Source organism: Oryzias melastigma, linkage group LG10 (genome assembly GCF_002922805.2).
Source record: "Oryzias melastigma strain HK-1 linkage group LG10, ASM292280v2, whole genome shotgun sequence".
NCBI classification, from domain to species: domain Eukaryota; kingdom Metazoa; phylum Chordata; class Actinopteri; order Beloniformes; family Adrianichthyidae; genus Oryzias; species Oryzias melastigma.
Window position 1 is genome coordinate 7,906,202 of NC_050521.1, and position 18,592 is coordinate 7,924,793.

The 18,592-nt window shown below is 40.3% G+C and overlaps 2 protein-coding genes and 1 non-coding gene across 5 annotated transcripts in view; 1 reads left to right on the top strand and 2 right to left on the bottom strand.

The window, feature by feature from the left end:
- bod1l1 (biorientation of chromosomes in cell division 1-like 1) lies at positions 1–15,811 on the bottom strand. 3 transcript variants are annotated; one of them, XM_024283024.2, is made up of 29 exons: positions 15,557–15,811; positions 15,058–15,182; positions 14,794–14,984; positions 13,587–14,063; positions 13,303–13,452; positions 13,063–13,229; positions 12,882–12,978; positions 12,534–12,660; positions 12,365–12,425; positions 10,628–12,287; positions 10,492–10,562; positions 10,288–10,360; positions 10,093–10,203; positions 9,962–10,008; positions 9,828–9,879; positions 8,811–8,872; positions 8,348–8,423; positions 6,478–6,536; positions 6,202–6,259; positions 6,037–6,083; positions 5,739–5,969; positions 5,519–5,636; positions 4,064–4,116; positions 3,919–3,976; positions 3,608–3,678; positions 3,439–3,526; positions 3,134–3,269; positions 2,915–2,986; positions 1–2,068 (listed from the first exon to the last, which is right to left on the bottom strand). In XM_024283024.2, the coding sequence occupies exons 1-29, from the start codon at positions 15,671–15,673 to the stop codon at positions 1,948–1,950; spliced, it is 4,776 nt and encodes a 1,591-aa protein (XP_024138792.1). In that variant the 5' UTR covers positions 15,674–15,811; the 3' UTR covers positions 1–1,947. The 3 variants fall into 3 exon arrangements, with proteins under 3 accessions (XP_024138792.1, XP_024138791.1, XP_024138789.1); XM_024283023.2 differs by having other exon boundaries at positions 6,037–6,080; positions 10,288–10,393; XM_024283021.2 differs by having other exon boundaries at positions 10,288–10,393.
- Positions 15,578–18,592, top strand: part of cops6 (COP9 signalosome subunit 6) — a 14,399-nt gene continuing 11,384 nt past the window's right edge. Inside the window, exon 1 of the mRNA XM_024283028.2 lies at positions 15,578–15,660. The gene's annotated coding sequence lies outside the window, so the exon portion shown is untranslated. The remainder of the gene's footprint in view (positions 15,661–18,592) is intronic.
- trnal-aag lies at positions 16,472–16,553 on the bottom strand. Its single transcript has one exon. It is a non-coding gene; the product is annotated as a tRNA-Leu (tRNA).

The window sequence follows — 18,592 nt, forward strand, 5'->3', positions numbered from 1 at the left end:
TATTTTCATTTTTTTTCTTATTCAAAAGGTATAAATTAGGAAACAAAAATCCTTAAGAACATTTTATTGTCGTGATTTTTGAGCGCTTGAGTGTGTGAGATCAGAGGTTCAAACCAATGCCTACTATATGAAACTATTTTTAAAAAAATGTAGACAATATGGAAGAAATCACAGCAGAATTCAAATGAAAAGTGACTTATTCAGGGAAAAAATGGCTCCCAGTTCAAACATATATTGAAATATTTATATTTTGTTTTTTTTATTTTACTGTATTTACAGGTACCTGAAGAAAAAAAAGTTTTATGTTTGCATTAATTTTTGTAATTTTTGCATGGAATGGCCACTGATTTACACTAAATGTTAATAAAATTTAAAAAATAATAACTATAGCTGTTTAATTAAAGGTTGAAATCCTTTTTTTTTTACAATCTTAATATTGGCTGTTGTTGTGTTTTGTTTGACATAAAGTGTAGAAAACTGCAAAAAAAAAATATGTGAAATAACAGGTAAATTTGCAGACTATTGTTTATTACAGAGAATAAACACATAAACTATGATTCGTAAAATAATGATCTGTCAGAAAACGCTGGTCTAGTTTGAAGGGAGATCCCCTCGTGTCTCATTTTGTGTGGTTTCTTCAAGCAGAAGGCTGGAGTGATGCTCAAAAACAGAAGCTCCTTTCAAACACGGTGTTTCTGCTGCAGCGCAGGAACAAAGACGCGCTGGAGTCAGCTCCTCTGACAGCAGCTCACAGTTTCTGCAGGGCCTGGATCCCGAGCCGCTGCCGCCTCTCGATGTGAGGTCCTGGCAGGAGGCGCTCCATAAAGCCAGCTGCCCATAAATCTGCCTAATGAGCCTTAAATATTCAGAATTATTTAGTGGCAGAAAACTTGCTTCTGAAATTATTTTGGACTACAATCATTTCAAAAAATACGATCTAACGGAAGCTGTGAGTGAAAAAGCGGGCCGTGCGTCTGCCAGAGAGCCGATCCAGTCCGTTAATGAGCGCTGCTGGACGGAGCGCCTGAACACCAGGAAATACCTGAGCGAGCGAGGTGCACCTTTGAGGAGCTAAAACTTAACAACCAGTAGAAAAACGGCGACGGGCGTTCCCTTCAGGATGAAGATGACTCATGTGGAGCAATTAAACCCCCTAAATATGCTAATGGAAGCTCAATTTTTCATTTTTATTGTCTCCTTTTTTGAATTATTTTAGCACATCCAGACAAAGAAAAGAAAGATTTTCTTTGACCTCAAACACAAGATGCCTCTATAAATAACTGCAGAGAATATAAAGAAAGATGGTGGGTTTTACTTAAAAAAACAACATTTTTAATTAAAAAAAAAAACTTACGTTCTTTACATTTGAGAACAAAATCAATAAAGTGTTCATACAGAGAATACAATCTACAAACTGAGGATTCAGAGCTGCCCAGAGGAATGCAGAGTGAAGGTATAAAACGTTCTGTCAGGCAGATCTCGTCCCTGAAAAATCCCGCTGAGGAGGAAGAAGAGCGAGCGGCGTGTGAAAACCTGCCGCTTCATTCACAGAATGAAGGTGAAGCATTAACGGGCTCCTCTGACAGCTGCTGCTCGTCTGGTTCCCCCTGACAGACGCTGGATTCCAGCTCTTTATCTGGGAGCTGGACTCGGCGGCACATTAGGCCTGTGATTGGCCGGAGCCGCTCCGGTTCGCTTGGCATCGGCGAACAAACCACGGAATGGATGGAGTCTGATGCAAACCATATGGGTGCAGAGCAGTTTTCTGAGGGAGGGGGGGTTCTCCCACAGATCCTCAGGTTAGCACTCAGAGAGGAGCGTCTAATGCTATCCAGAACCTTCAACATCAGCGGTCAGCGGAGCACAAACAGCTTAACTGTACATCTTTAAATATGGAGCGTAAAAACAACACGGCACGAGCTGAACCTTCCACTGCTCCCACAGGTCTCAGCGCTTGGCTCTCTTGGAAGCGGGCTCCTCTGATTTCTGTCCTCCCCGCGTTCGCGCAGCAGGAGGGCTGGCCTCCCGTTTGCGGCCCCCCCTCGCCGCCGCCGGGCCCCTCGTCCCCCTGCAGGAGGGAAACAAGGAGCAAGTGTCAGTCCATTTGTTAATTCTTGGGTTATTTGTGAAAAGTCGGCCCGTGCACACAGACAGTGGCCTGTCCACATGGAGAGGGAGAGCGAGATTAAAAAAAAAAAACAAAAAAAACAGCCGTTTTACATTTCAGGACTTCCTCCATGTTTCTGGAATTTAACACTAAGTAAAAACATTTCTTGCAGAATGGGCTACAAGAGCGGAGATGTGAGGAACAAAACCGTGAAAATCGGGAATGAAGACGGACAGCTGAGCCGCGTTTTCACACGGACGATGAAAAGGCCGGCTTCATACAGAACTGCTCCAGGGAAAATGTGTTCTTTTGTGTGTGTGTTTCATTTAAACGAATCTAAGCAAACCTACACTCAGTTTAGTTTTCTAATTATTAAAATAATTAATTCACAAATGTTCAATCCTCAAATTAATTCATTAATTAAAAAAAGTCACAGAAAATGAGCAGTTTGGAGAATGCTCCACACTTTGAAATACACAATGAAGCTTTTTATGTCGTCACACACATGAACACAAAGAATTTTTATTAAATAAATGTGTCATTTCACATCAATCTAAAAAAGATGTTTTGCTTTTATTTTGAAATAAAGGAGGAAGTGATTAGCTGATAAACAGTTCTGCTAACATTTGTTAGGAACATTTTCAGAGAGAAACTACAATGAAAAAGGTGGACTTGGATCTTTAGTTACGGTTATCTGATACAGACACCAGGAGCCCAAATCCCCGGAGTTGCTAGGAAAACCGCTCTGGAGATTTGGGCAACAAAGATTTTTTTGTTGCAGCTGCAGAACCTGGAGGACTAACCCACCGTGAACCGGCCGCTGCCTCCTCTTTGCCGCCCTGCCGACTCGCCCGTGTTGACGGTTTACTCGGCTTGTTTCTGAGATGAAGAAAACAGCGTTGTTCAGAGTGAAACAGTGAGCTGATGGATAGAATTGTGATTCTCTTTGAGAATGACTGAAGATCACAGTTTCAGTCCAGAACCAACAGCTCTCGTCAGTAAGGTCATGACCTCCACTTGAATCACCTTTCCGCCTCCAAGCGGGACGCCAGGCGAGTCGTAGCCCTGGTTGCACTTCCTCTTTCCTCGTCGTCTTTCTCACTGTCCTCTTCTTCTTCTTCATCAACTTGTTCACTTTCTTTCTCAGATGTTTTCTTTGGATCTTTAGTAAAGATTCAAAAAAAAGTGAAACTTCTCGTATTTGTAGAAATTCTTACTTTGATTCCCTAAAAGCTTTTAAAAAATAAGACAAGCAACTAAAAAAAGAAATAACAGATTTAAATATTTATAATTCAGATTTTGGATTTATGATACATTTATTTTGAGATTACCAGACTCTTCTACAGGCGCAGCTTTAGGCGGACGTCCTCTGCGTCTTTTTGGAGGTGTCTCGTGGTCGTCTTGGTGCTTCTCCTGACCCTGCAGAGATCAGGTCAGTTTTCATGAGCTGAAACTGTATGAAGAAGAACCTCTTTCTGCAGACGGACTGAAGGACAGTACCTCATATGGCTTCTTCTCAGCACCACTCTCCGGTTTTACATCATCTGAGCAGCTCACAGATGAAGGATGATCTGAGAACACAGACGAACAAACATTTTAGATTTTTTTCTTCTATTGTATTTAACTATAGGCCATTTTCATGGTTACTTCCAGTGTTCAGGTTTAGAACGAAAATTGCTTTAAACAGCGTTCATCTGTCAGCTTTGTCATTCTAAACCATATAAACCTGAAGCACATGACTGACAATGTGTGACGTCACATGAAAAGGCTCCATTATCAGCTATGATCTACTGTCTGAAGCTCTTTCTTACCACTATCTCCTCCTCCCTCAGCACTGAGCTCCTTCACCTCCTTTTCAGCCTGAGATTCCTGTAAGACAGTTCAAGTCAGACCGTGACGTCAACCATCGACTTCAGAGGACAGAGAAGAGACGTGTGAATCCATGAAGACGCTCACCTGAGCCGATTCCTCAGTTTCCTCTGACATTTTTCTCTTCCTGGTTGACTGACCTGAAGGTTGTTAAAAGTTCAGATTAACTAAAAAAAGGCTGAATTTATTGTTTTGAGTTTTTTTTTTACAAAAATATCTTGTTATAAAAATATATTTAAAATTATCTTTTCAGTGATTAGACAGAGATGAAATCTTCACAAACTAGTGCTTATACCAAGTCTGCACCTGCTGCTGTTTTCTCTCCCCGCCTGTAGGGGGTGCTATTAGCCTGTACGATGGATGCTGTGCAGCAAGGATCAGTAAATATAATCTAAAATTTGGAGAAAAAAAAAACTTTGTAGATTTTGCCATATCAATCTAAAGCTAGCGACTGTTTTGTATCATTTCACAACATTTATTTTTATGGTAAATAATAAATGAACATTTGTAATAGAACTTCTAGCTAGCAGAATGACAAATTTTAAAACTTTAAAAACCTTATATTCTTAACATAATTATGAATAATAAAAAGGCAGGAATATTATTCTAGTATAAATTAACTTAAACCTTAAATAACTATCAATATTTTACTCTCCATAAAAATGTATTTTGACCAAATTATACAAGCTAGAAATAAGTGCAAGATAACATCTGGCCGTTATTAACGATTAAATAAAATGATCTGGAGGGCCAGATCCGGCCCCAGGGCCTTGACTTTGACACATGTGGAGTAAGGAGATCATCCACTTCCTGTTAGTTTTCCTAACCAGCACCGTGGTGGGCTGCCAGTTATCATAGCTTGGTGACAGCTTAGTTGTTTTTGTTTTGTTTATCTCTTTTTTTGTGAATCCAGTGGTATGCTCACAGCTGTTTTTGTCTGTTTTTCACCACTTCAGGGTCTGGAGCGCTCTGCATTGTTTACACAATCAGCTGTTGTGACAGGAACAGGAAGGAACTTTAGCCTGTTCTTGTAACTTTTCTTGTAAAAGTAACTTTTAGAAGTTATGCTTATATTAATAGAATAGTAATATATTAGTAATAGTATTCATTGTGAGTGGGGGACAGGTCAGGGTGGGTTTTTAACTGTAACACCTGTTTTTGTGAAGCACTTTAAGCTGCATAATGCATGAGAAGTGTTTTTTGATTAAAGTTTGATTTCATTTGGATTTGTTCTGGGATTCCCCCTAGAGTTTATGACTGGGAGGAGGATGTTATAGAAACTGGAATCATCCTGAACAATATTCTTCATCATCATCCTCCTCTGGATGAGGTCATGGATACACTGAGGAGCTCCGTCACTCAGAGACTCAGACACCTCGCTGCAGGAAGGAGCAGATCTTTCTTCCTGTCAGCTATTAGACTCCATGATGCTACATAGATTTCCTTTTTTGTGCATTTGTTGTGTTATTTATTATCTATTATTTTAATCATAATTAAAACACTACTGTGAATTTTTCTTTTAATTGTCATAGGGGGACTCACAGATCTCTGTTGTCTCTGTGGACTCTACTTTTTCTGCTCTTTCATGGTCCTCAGAACCAGAAGACAATGGCCCGACCTCGGCTCCACTTCTCTCCGGCTCAGTTTCGTCTTCAGGTATCTAAAAAAAAATGTAAAAAATAATCAGGATTCCCCTTTTACAAAATATTTTTTTGCAGAATTTTAACTGCTGCATGTCCACTTAATAATTCTCCCGACAAACCTCTTCTTCTTCTGCTGCTTGCGTCTCTTCAAAGCCGTCCTCAGTTCTACCTCCATCTGTCGTCAGATCGTCTACTGTTGATGAGGTCACAGGAATGTCTGAGGAACTCGGAGAGTCCTTTGGCTTCTCCAGCTCCTCTGATTGGTCACTCTCCTCCTCCTGTACAGGCTTAGATATCCCTTCACTAGGAGGTGTTTGGACTTCCACCACACCTTTCTCTTCCTCAGTTTCCTAAAGATACAAAGATTTATTGAATTCCTGAAGTAAAAATGTGAGACAAACTTCAGAAATGTCTTACTGCAGAAGGTTGCAGCTCCTCAGTCTCATTTTCATCATGTCCGTCTGCTGAAATTTCAAAATAAGATCAGTTGAAACATAAAACCAAGAAAAGATCTGAAATTGTGTAATTAAAATGACTTATTAAAAAAGATGTTTGAACTCAAAAGACTAAATAAACACAGACCAGATTCCTCATTTGGTGTGTCTTCCTGTTCAGACGGTTTTAGTTGACTTGGCGTCTCCTGAAAAACAGAAGGGTTAACCCTTTAATACCTGAGACGTCGCCAGTAATGCTTAAACACTAAATCTTTAACATATTGTAACTTTTCAACCCTTAACAGGATCAATGTAATTCCATGTGGACTGGAATTACATTGATCCTGTTAACAATTAATAAATTACAGTAAATCAAAGAACATAAAAGTTGAAGCAGTCTGGATTTCAGACGGCAGACAGTTACCTCTGCTGCCCGGTCGGAGCTGCTTTCCTCTTCCTGGATGTCTTCAACTGAGACTTCACCTGGAAAACATCAACAAATACAAAAAAACCTGTTTGTATAAAGTAAGATCTGGAATCCAAAGGAATCAAGGTGGAGCTCAACAAAGCTTCAGAAAAGATTTTTCCATGAGCCATTCCATAAAATTCTACTTTTTGAGGTTTTAAGCGCTGATCATTCCTCACTATAAAGAACCACAAAGCGGTATTTTGATCCGTTCATGCATTTAAGAGTAATCCTCTAAAAGCAGCCCCTCCCATACCCACCAAAACGAGCGGGTCTTAAAGTGCTGATGTCAGCATGATGTGAACCGCCCCTTCAGGAACAATCTGTGCAGTAAGCTCCGCCCCCAGACTACAACGAACACACTCCCTTTCTCTGTGGAGATTAGCTAATATTTCAGCTACATGCTAGCTGTTATTTTTTGTTTGTTTGTTTTTTTGCTAATTTAGGCTTTTTTAAATAGCTGTTTAGGCTGTTTCGGAGATTAGCTAATTGTTCAACTACATGCTAGCTGTTATTTTTTGTTTGTTTGTTTTTTGCTAATTTAGGCTTTTTTAAATAGCTGTTTAGGCTGTTTCGGAGATTAGCTAATTGTTCAACTACATGCTAGCTGTTTTGACTAATTTAGGCTTTTTCAGTTTTTTGGGCTATTTTGGAATTTAGGTTTTTTGTTCAGTTACATGCTAGCTGTTTTTTTTTGTTTGCTAATTTAGACTTTTTTTATATAGTTTTTTAGGCTGTTTTGGAGTTTAGATAATTAGAGATTATGTTTTTTGTTCAGCTGCATGCTTTGGAAAACCCAAGTTTTTTTTTTTCATTTTAAGGCTGATTTGGCATTTTGCTAACATTTTAGCTGACTATCAGCTCAGCATTTTCAGCTAGTAGCTTCACTGATTTCAGCTATCAATTTCAGCATTTTCAGCAGTCAACTTCAGCTTACAGCATTCACACTAGCATTGTCGCAGGTAATGCTATATATCTAGTTCATAATTATGTTAAAAAGTTACGGTTTTAAAGTTTTAAAACTGTAGTTTTAGAGTGTTCAATAAATATTTATCCTGTTCAACACACAACCTGAGGTGTGTTTTGGATTTTAGCCTCTTGTGCGATTGAGTTCAACATTCCTGCAGTATACTGTAAGCGTATAACACACGAGTTAATGCTACAACTTCCACGCGCCTTGCGTACAGACAGTCTTGTATTATTTGGTTAACTGTGAAAGTGTGTGGATGGATGCATGATAACAACATAAACGTTTTATGAGGGATGCCACATGAAGTGACTATTCAATGTGTCTTCCAGATGGGATTGTGGGTCAAGAATGTAAGGCTCCACAATCTCCATATCCATCTTTAAAAATAGTTCTGAGGTTGTTCGTTTACAAGCGCGAACCGCGGGCACGTGCAGGCAAACTGAGGAGGCTCGGGGAGGCTCATTGACGGTCTATGGGCAGGCTCAAGGATGACGTCGTGAAATGGGCGGGACTGACCAGAAGCGAAAGGCGGAGCTTCAGAGATCAAGTCATTATACTTCGGGGTATTAAAACGGTCCACAGAAATGACTCGTGTTTGTTTTTTAGTGGTCCAAATGTAATATATGATCATAGATATGGATATAATTTACTCTGAAAGGCTTAAGAAAATCATGATATGGCCCCTTTAATGGTTATCCTCACAACATTTAACAGTCAGTAAGTAGACATGAGAAGTTCAGGCCCTGAATTAGTCAAGTCTTTTGTAAAAACAAACATGACCATATTGTATTGTATTAAAAAGTGAATACAGAAGAGAGCATATAAACAACAACAGCATAAAGAAAATCATAGACTCACTGTTTTCTTTGTCTTGTGGGAACTCTGGTTCAGGTGCTGCAACAGTGTCTGTCCTTTCAGAAAAATCTGCTTCCATCTAAAAACACAATGATACAAAAGAGGAATGTGGATGAAATGGAAAACTAAACATTTAACGCTCCACTCTGATCTTCTTTTGATCTATTTTGATTTATTTATGTCGTTCAGTTTTGATCCAGATTCCAGCTCAGATGAGGAAAACAAAGACGTTCATGGATCTATTTGTCTGCAAGTGGATGTATTAGAATGGAGCTTAAGGTTGTTTTCTGTAGTAACTTCTAGCTTCAAGCTTTCTCTGCATTTTTTGTGGGCTCTTGATTCACAATTTGAATAAAAAAATACTCAGAAATGCAATTTTAAGCAAAATTTACTCTACATTTGTCTTTCATCATCAAAAATGCCATTAAAACATGTTAAAAACAGCGATTTTAGGTTGAAGACTTACTGTCAGCAGGTCACTCTCCTCTGCTCCACGTTCATCCTCTTCTCCTTCCCTCTGAGCGTCCACTAGTTGTGGAAAAAACATATTTGAACATGTTTAACTTCAGTTCAATACGTTGTGACTGTCTAACTCAGGGGTGTGCAAACTTCAACACTTCAAGAGCCATTTGGGTTGATTTCTGGCCAACCAAAACCCAGTAGGAGCCACATAAGACTTCACTCACCCTTTAGAAAAAAAAGGTTCTGATTTATATTTATGTTTTTGTTATTGACACGATGCATTTAAATACACTATTGTGTTTTTTGCATAAATAAAACATAAAGATGAAAAGAAATATTCCTTTTTTTTCCAAAATATTAAACAGTTTTATAACTTTTGACTTTGCATGACTTCCTTTCAAAATAAAAGACATTCTACACCATAGGATCATGGAAGTGCAGCAAATGCAGTAGGGAATGTAAAGTCATCAAAAATCAATATTTAAAAACTGTTTATTTTACTGTTTCTGGTGCATTTCAGTAACAAATTCATAAATATAACCAACAAAAACTAAATCAGAGCTAAGTAAGTGACCCCCTACCATATCCTAAAACCATGAGACACACTTTAAATCCTTGATTTTGTTCAAAAATAGAATATATGCTCTATAATCCAGTGGATTATAACTTAACATTGCTTTAATTCTGGTTATGATAAGTGACAGTAAATTGATTTTCTGTGATAAATGAAGCTCAAAATTCAGTCCAAATGTGTCAGTATGACGTTGATAAACGACAAAGGATGCTGAAGAATTACGGCTGGGATCCTTGTTGAATGATTCATGTTCTCCTTCAACTGTTTGTGAATGACTTAAATCAAGTTTAAGTTAAATCCCTATTTTTTACTTTACTACTTACTTTTTCCTTTACAGTTACATTTTAAACTGTTTTTAAACAATTTTATTTTAACCAAAGACCCACATGTGGCTCTGGAGCTGCAGGTTGCAGATCTCTGATCCAACTATACAAGAACAGAGCTTACCATCGCCTGCATCCATCTCTCTCTGGTTCTGATCATCTTCTGCCTCCATTCTCTATGATTACAAATCACAGGACTGTTATTGATCCAGACCTAAAAGCCGCTAAAGGTGATGAGCAGCAGGAATCAACACGTACCGTTGTCAGGTTTGGCTCTGTAACGGCACCGTCGGCCTCTTTTTGATCTTTGTGGCACAACAGAGAATCAACTCAGAGTGGATTAAAGCTGCAACATCCGTCCTAGAAAGACGGGTTTTTTCTGAACTCACCTGACTCACTGCCAGTTTCACAAACGTTCTCTGTGTCTTTTGGAACAACATCCAGCGTCTCTGATCCGGTGCTAGACGTGATCTCTTCTGAGGCAACGTCTGCCACTAAGACTAAAGGAAAGAAAGTATGAATTTGATTCAAATAGTAAAAATAGAACATCCCTGCAGTGCAAAGTAAAAATAAAGTGAACTTACTGCTTTCTTCATCACCTGGTTCCTTGTCATCCGGCTGGGATTCGGCAGGAACTTCAACATCTTCTGGCTGTTTCTGATTGGAAGACGTTGGAATATCAGCATTCTCCTTAATAAAGAGGAGAACGTTCTCATTTTATGGACAGTTCTTTGGGTTTTTTTTTTTTTTTTAGAAAAGTTACCTGAGCAGGCAGCGGCTGAGCTTACCTGTGCAGCGTCCGTGAGTGACGGGTCAGGCCCGGCTGCCTCCGTTTGCCTCTCGGAGTTTTCATGCTCGTCTGTGAAGACATGCAAACTCAGCGTTTGTTCACTGTGACATGAACATTCACACATCCCCACAAACCTGTGGCGTTTGTGTTTTCCTCAGCACCACTCTCAGTTTGCAGAGCAGCGGTTGACGCTTCGGGAATGGTCAGGTGGGTTTCGGGAGCAGGAAGTGGCTCTTCTTCAGCTGCAGGAGCTTCCAGCGGACTCGCCGGTTCTTCCTCTTCCCTCGCGGCGTCCTGGCAAATCAGCGTGGAGGTCAGCGTGCTGTCGGGGTCCATGGACAGCAGCGTCAGCGCCGCCTCTTTCATCTTCATGTCGGCATCTTGAAGCTCCGCCTCCGGTACCGCCTCCTCCTCCTTCCTGCTGTAGGATGGGAGTCTGGCCTCCGCGGAGGCGCAGACGTCCATGAGCGTCAGGAGGGCGTCGGCCTCGGCCGGCAGGCGTGACATCTCGAGGCGTGACTCTGCGTGGTCCTCGGGCGGCTCAGAAAGCTGCGTGCTCCCCGCAGAGGTGATGGACTCTGTGTCTTGAAGAAGAATCTGTGGAGGATCGTCTGCCACAGAGGTCAAAGCAGAAACCTTGGAGGATTTGTCAGACTTCTCAGGGGGCTGCACCTTTTCTTCATCTTTCCTCTCTGTAACGTCCTTCTTCACCATCTTTTTCTTTCCAGCCTTCAGGCCGGATTTATCGCTTGGAGCTTCTTCTGAGGCTTTCAGCTGATCTTTCACGTCTTTTTTCTTGTCTTTTTTTGCTTCTGGTTTGCTCACAGATGGAAGTCCTGCGTTTTTAACATCTAGACATGGAGTTTTCTTGTCTGTTTTAGGAGCGACTTGAGCTTTAGCCTCTTCTTTAGATTTAGTCTTTGATTTTTCCAGGATCTTTCCTTTTTCTGCAGCCTTAACCTTTTTTTCTTTGTCGGGATCAGAGCTCGGCTTGTGTGACTTCTGGCCGTCTTGATCGAGTTTAGTCTTTTCCTTCTCGCTCTCTGTTTTCAGTTTAGATTCGGTGTGGCTCTTTGACTTTTTCAACACTTCCTTGGAGTGCTTGTCTTTCTTTTTGGTGCCGTCTGGACCCGTCTCCAAGTCGGAGCGATCCTCAGAGGAGCCTGCAGAATCTGGACAAAGCAGCTGCTTAAACTCAGCTTTCACCAAAGATTTCTCTCCTTTGGCTTTTTCCTTTTCTTTGATCTTATCTTTTTCTCGTTTTTCCTTGTCTTTCTCCGCAGATCCTTTGGACTTCTTGGCTTCTTTAGAGGTTATATCCTCAACCACAGCTTCAGCCACCTTCCCATCTTTTGTATTTGCAGCCGTTTTTTTCTCACTTTTGGTCTTGAGTTTCTTTTCAGCCTTCTCTTCAGACGAGCCTTTAGCAGCAGCGCCTTCCTTGTGCTGAAATTCATCCACCTGCTGTTCAGATCTCTTCTCCTGCTTCTGTTTAAGCTTGACGCGATCGTCAGACAGGCTGCGCTGCTCCTTGTCTTTGCGTTCCTTCGGATGAAGCTCTTTGCGAGACGGACGGTCGAATTTCCCAAACGAGCGCTGCTTCAGGGCCTCCTGGGAGCCTTGTTCCAGCTCCAGAATAAAGGCGTGTGTGACGGCTTTCTCCGTCGCCTTCTTTGTGTCATTGGACTCTTCAGAAATGGTGGTTCGTCTGTGCCTCTCATCGCTCGCTGCTGATTCCGACAGGTTTCTTGATAATTTAGGCTGTGGTGTCTTCAGTGTCAACGGTTTGATTTCCTTATTAGGAAAAAAAAAAGTTTCAAATATTGAACAAACACGGATAAACTTTCTAATCTGTTTTGATGATCTCGTACCGCTCTCTTGGACATGTCTCCTGTTTCTCCCTTCTTCTTGCTTGAAACATCTCCTTCTTTCCTGAAACGGTGACAAACAAATCCACACTTAGACAATAAACACCACAGAAGCATCAAGAGTGATCCGTTAAACCCAAAGCACCCTTGAAAAATGGTGAAGGTGGCACACCTGGAGTCCAGCTTCCTCTTCCGGTTGAGAGCCATCTTTTTCTCAAGGACCTTCCTTTCTTTACGGGCCTCCTTGGCTTTGGGGCCCTCCAGCCCCGCTGAGTCAGCACTCTTTAGCTTTTTGCTATCTGTAGAAAAAAAAACACATTCAGGATAAAGGATGCAGTTAGCTTACACTCAAAAATAAAACGAGGAGAATTTTAGAGATTATTTTCTCACAGAAAACAATACAATGGCAAAAATGAAGCCCCGTGCTGGTCAAACCATCAACAAAAAATAAATATTAAATAAAGAATTTAAAAAAAACTAAAATAGTAAAAGTAAAATGTAGCTTTGTGCAGACAGAAACCTTGTTGTTCAGCCTGTGCTGCCTTCTGCTTCAGCTTCTCCTCCATCCGCTCTCTGTTCTGCTGCCTCTTCAGCAGCCGTTCTTCTTTGTCCTTCGCCTTGGAACAGTTTGTGCACAGAAAGAAAGCGTCAGATGTTTCTGTTCAGACTCCCATCAGCACTGCAGCTGCACAGAAACCCACCACTGATCGGCGGCGCTCCTCCACAGTGACCTCATCGTCCGAGTCGCTGTAGTAACGCGAGTACAGGAAGGGCTTGTGAACGTAAGCCTTCCGGCAAGGTTTGCGCTCTTTGTCCTCTTCTCCTTGCTCCTCGCCTGTGTGTTTCTTCTCTGTTTTTTTGCCGTCATCTAGATATGTAGAAAAAACAAGTTCAAAAACAAACCTACAGAGTTTACGTAGATCTGTGGTGACATCACGGACCATCGGGGGAAAGTTCTCCCTCCTCTGAAGAATCAGACGGCTGCTCCTCCTCGTCACTCTCCTCCTCAAAAGACGACAGGTCGCTGGTGTGGACAGAGCTCACAGTGATGTCGCTCAGTCCTTCCAGGTCAGAGTCCTCCAGAGAATATTCTAGAAAAACACAATCAACTGTATCATTTTGTTTCACCGCTTTAAGCAAAAACTTTTATACAAACAAAAATTCTGCCATCTTCTTCTATTATGAATAAAGGAGGCGATCACACAGAAATCAAAGAGCAGCTTACCCTCTTTGATTCTTTCTTTGGCTTTTTGCTTGGCTTGGTTTTTAGATTTTAACACCTCATCATCGGGTTTCTCCTCTGAGGGTTTGCCGCTAGTTTTACTTGTAGGTTTCTCCTCCTCCGTCTGCTCCAGTGCTCCACCCGCCTCCTCTTCTACTTTAACTTCCTCCGCTAACCCCTCTCTTCCAGGCTCCGTATACTCCCCCGTCTCCTCTACTTTCACATCCGATGTTGAGACTTCCATCATTTCCTGCGGCTCCTCCGGCGGTTTTCTGTCTTGGTTTTCCTCCCCGTCTTCAACGCCGACATCCTGGCCGTTCTCGTCGACCAGCAGAGCCGCGTCGTCCAAAGCTAGGCTTCTACGGCTTTTATCTACTGCTGAGCTGGACCTCACGCTGGCCTCCTGGTTGAGAGAGCTTATGGTATCCAGGATGGACATAGCATCACTAGTGGTGGACGCAACTGGAGTTGAAGATGAGGCTGCAAACATAAAAAGACGCTTAAATTAAGATTGAGTCTCACGTCTTCCTTTGGAGAATCTGAGATTTCCTTTAATTTTCTAGAATTTTAAACTAACTACAGAACATACCCATAGAGTTAAGGCAGAAGATTGTCTTTGTTTAAAGACCCATTCAAATAATTGTTTTTTTAAATACGTTATTGTGCCATTTTGACGATGATGGACAAAATATATAAATAAAAAAAAGATTAAAATTGCATTTCTGAGTATATTTGACTCAAATTGTTTTAAATCAGGAGAAAAAATACAGTTTGAAAAAGAGTAGTATGTCAACTACACAGTCGACAGGCCACAAGCTCCATGCTCTGCCCCATTCTGATTCATCCAATTGCAGACAAATAGATCCATGAGCATCTTTGTTTTCCTCGCCTGAGGTACTGTACGGCTGAATAGTAACAATCTCGTTAGCCTATTTGTTACATCGCTTACCCTAGGTTGGGGGTGGGAGGGGCTGTAAACCAGCAAGAGAGCGTGTAAACAGATGGGTGATGGGAAATGGGGGCGGGCGTACTCCGTACCAACAATTCTAATTAACTATTGCTGCTCCACAGAAAGTTTTTAGCAAAAAACTGCATTAAACGACCACTAAGAATCTTCAACAACAGATCAAAAGATGATCAGAGTGGGTCTTTAATAATTCTGAAAATGTCTTAAAATAGACGTTGATGAATGCATGAGACTGATACGCACCCTGCTCAAGGACGCCACTGTCAGTCTTGAGATCTGCTGGAGGCAAAGGGGTGGTTGGCTCCTCGGAGCAGCTGCCCGGTGACAGAAACTCACGGACCACCCTCTCCACCTGCGGTCTAAAGATGTGGTTGATTTTGGGGTCCACGACCTGGGCCACGATCCTGTCGACCCCCTGCTCCAGCATGCCAGATCTGCAAAATCCCAGGACTGTTGTGAGCATGTGGGGAAATAAGAGACGACGACAACGTGCAGTCCTTCACTCACTGCAGGACCAGCTGTCGGATGTTGTTCCTCAGCTGGTTCTTGTTCAAATGAGGGCTCCATGTGTGGTTGGAGAGGTGGTTAGAGACAAAATTGTCAACTCGCTGTTTCAGGTTCAAATAAGCAGGCTGCAAAAGGAAAAAAATAGAATAATAACAGTTTGCATTTAAAGAACTCCTTAGTCTAAAAGTATTCCGAATTTTCTCATTATCTTTTGTAAACTTAAAATGTTTCAATTCAGTCTGAAGAAGTATTCAGTTAGTATACTTTCTATACTACCTGTACACAATCTACTGTATACTTGCTATGCTTATACTCAAGTTAATTAAATAAACAAATGTACTACTTTTTGCTAAGTGACGTGCAAAACAGTCCACTCTTACAATAAAATCTAAAACCAATATATTTAAAAATAATGTAAATAAAACACATTGAGGACAGGCTATACACGACAGTCTCAGGTATATGTTTCAGATGTGTTATGGGTAAATCCGTTCTTTACCTTTGTATCAACGTCTGCCAGACATTCCCTCCTAAACTGGTCAAACAGACCCTGAGTTTTTAGATGGTTGACGATCATTGAGACCAGCTGCGGGTCTCCGGGTGGTAAGCCAGACATTTTCAAAAATAAAAAATGATTATTTAAGTAATGAAAATGAACCTTTTGACATGACACAAGCCAGTATCAGGTTTTAGCAAACTAGCTTTGTGTTGTGAGTTGTGACGTCAATTTGACCCGGAAGAATATAGCGTACTTTCAAAAGAAAAGCTTCGTGTTTAATCAGTTTAAATATGTGACTTTCAAAATAGAGGGAGATTGATTTTTAATGGTTTGTTTGATAAAAGTGAGAGAAACACTGTTTTATTTGATAGGAAACTAAAGAATCATATTTTTGAAAAAAGGTCGGCAGAATCTGTTTTGTTTTGGATTTCTCCCCAAGGAAACGACTACTTTAACTGGGATGGCAGCGCCATCTTGTGAGGAATTGACCCAAAAATCTGTTGTAAACTTTAATGTTTTTGTTAATATTTTTGTCAAACGGGGACTTTTTTGTGAAGCAAGGCACATATTAATAACATTAAAAATTATTAAACTACAGGAGGGAAATTTTACTCATTACAACCTCCACCCATGAATGCATTTCTTTATCATTACTTTGTCCGTGCAAAACTGACGCATGGATATGTATGCACATTTTTGATGCATGGTAATTATGTAAAATTTAGGATAAGAGTATTAAGCACTCTTTATTAGCTGATTGCTTGGTTATTTATAACTACTCATCAATAGTCCAACATATTTTTCCATATATACAATCAAAGTTACTCCCATTTGTTTTTGATAAATGCTCGTTAAAATTAAATCTTATCTGAGTGGAATACTTCTATGCATAAACTGAGAGTTGTAAAACGTAATTGGCAGCGGTGGGATTCGAACCCACGCCCCCGAAGAGACTGGAGCCTTAATCCAGCGCCTTAGACCGCTCGGCCACGCTACCAGGTGCTCATTTCGCCCTAGCATAAAGTTTATAAATTTAGCAACCACGTTTTTGTTGTGTATTTCTATGCTTGTTCTTTCTCCAAACAGTTTCTTAGGTTTTCCTCTACTTTATTACTCATGGCTCTACCTTTAACATCCTTTCACTGTCCCATTTGGAAACATATCTAGACAATCTTAAGTTTAGCTTCAGTTTGTGATTATTTTTGCTTTAATCAGGTTCTTAAACATTTAAAACTCACGTAAAAGTAAAATAAAGAATATTTTATTAAAATTTGAAAAATAATTATTTGCAACCCTAAGCACAGAAAAACTAAGAGTTGGAACACACGTTTTCAGGACAGCTATATATCTAGTTGATAATGATGTTAAAGGTTTGCAGTTTTAAAGTTTTAAAAATTTAGTTTTAGAGTTTTTAATAAATGTTTATGTTGTTCGGCCCGTGACCTAAGGTGTTTTGGATTTTGGCCCCTGGTGCTACTGAGTTTGACACCCCTGATCCAAGACTTTTCAACAAAACAAGTGTAATAAACAAAAAACAAACAAACAAACAAAAAATTGGGTAACAAAGTGCAAGTTTGAAACAAAAAACTTCAAGATAAAATCCTGTTGACTGACATGAACAATTTTGAGCAAAACGTCTCAACAAACAGAATGAAGAAGAAAGGAACTGTACTTGAGATGGGCTTGAATCTTGATTTCCCTCCTCAGCTGATGCTCCACACCTTCTATCTCCATCTGAGACTTGAACAGCACCTTCAGCGCCACATTAGCTTGTAGCTCCTTCACCCTTGCAAGGTAGACATTACCAAACTTGCCCTTTCCAAGGGGCCGTCCAATATCAAAGTCCTCGATGGAAATTTTCCTAAAAATAAAAATGTTTGTTACCAAAACCACCCAAGACACAAAATGTTTATTTTTGTACCATTAGCATAAAGCAATATCAACTAGAGCGGGGAAACAGATGAGGTACTAACGCATTCTCTGCCTGAACCTAAATGAAAACAAATCTTTAATTAGTTGGACACAAGTGGACTGAACAATTTTAAAAACCAAATTAACTCCATTAAGTAAAAAAAATGTTTGCAAATAAATACAAATGAAGCTCATTCTTTTACAAAATTGTTTTTTAATCATTTATACATTTAAGATATTTTTAAAAACTTGGAAAAAAAGTAAAAAATTGAATTCACTGGATTCATTCCATAATTTTACACCGAGAACTGAAACACATCTTGCCTTAGCGTGGGTTCAAACTTCAACCTGTTCAAAGTAAAAAAAAAAAGACCTCTTAAATTATACTGACAACTCTTAAAAGTAAAATATATAGTATATATATATACATATATATATATACTGCTCACAAAATTTAAAGGAACATTTTTTTAATTGGTCCTGGCATGAATTGAATTAAACCTGTCTGATAATTTTCTGGTTGGTTAAGCAGCTGAGGACCTCGTTAATCAATTTCAGCTGTATTGGTGTTCATGGAATTAACAACAGGTGCACTTCAGTGGCAACAATTAGAAAACCCTCCAAACAGGACTGGTGTTACATGGAGGTCATTTCAAGTTTCTCCCTCTTGATCTTTTTTGGCTGGTTTTCCACTCATGCTGATTTTGGCTTGATAATTATCTCTACTGGCAGTATGAGGCGATTCCTTAACCCTACAGAAGTTGCACAGGTTGTCCAACTTCTCCAGGATGGCACATCCACACGTGCTGCAGCAAGAAGGTTTAATGTGTCTCCCAGCACAATCTCCAGAACATGGAGGAGATTTCAGGAGACTGGTGGTTATTCTGGGAGAGCTGGACAGGGCCGTAGAAGGTCCTCAACCCCTCAGCAGGACCCATACCTGCTCCTTTGTGCAAGGAGGAACAGGCTGAGCACTGCTCGTGCCCTACGTGCCCTATATTCCAGAGTAAATCCACGTAAACCTTAAATAACTTTCAATGGTTTAATTTCCATAAAAATATATTTTTTCAAAATTATACAAGTTAAAAATAAGTGCAAGATAACATCGGGCCATTAATAACAATA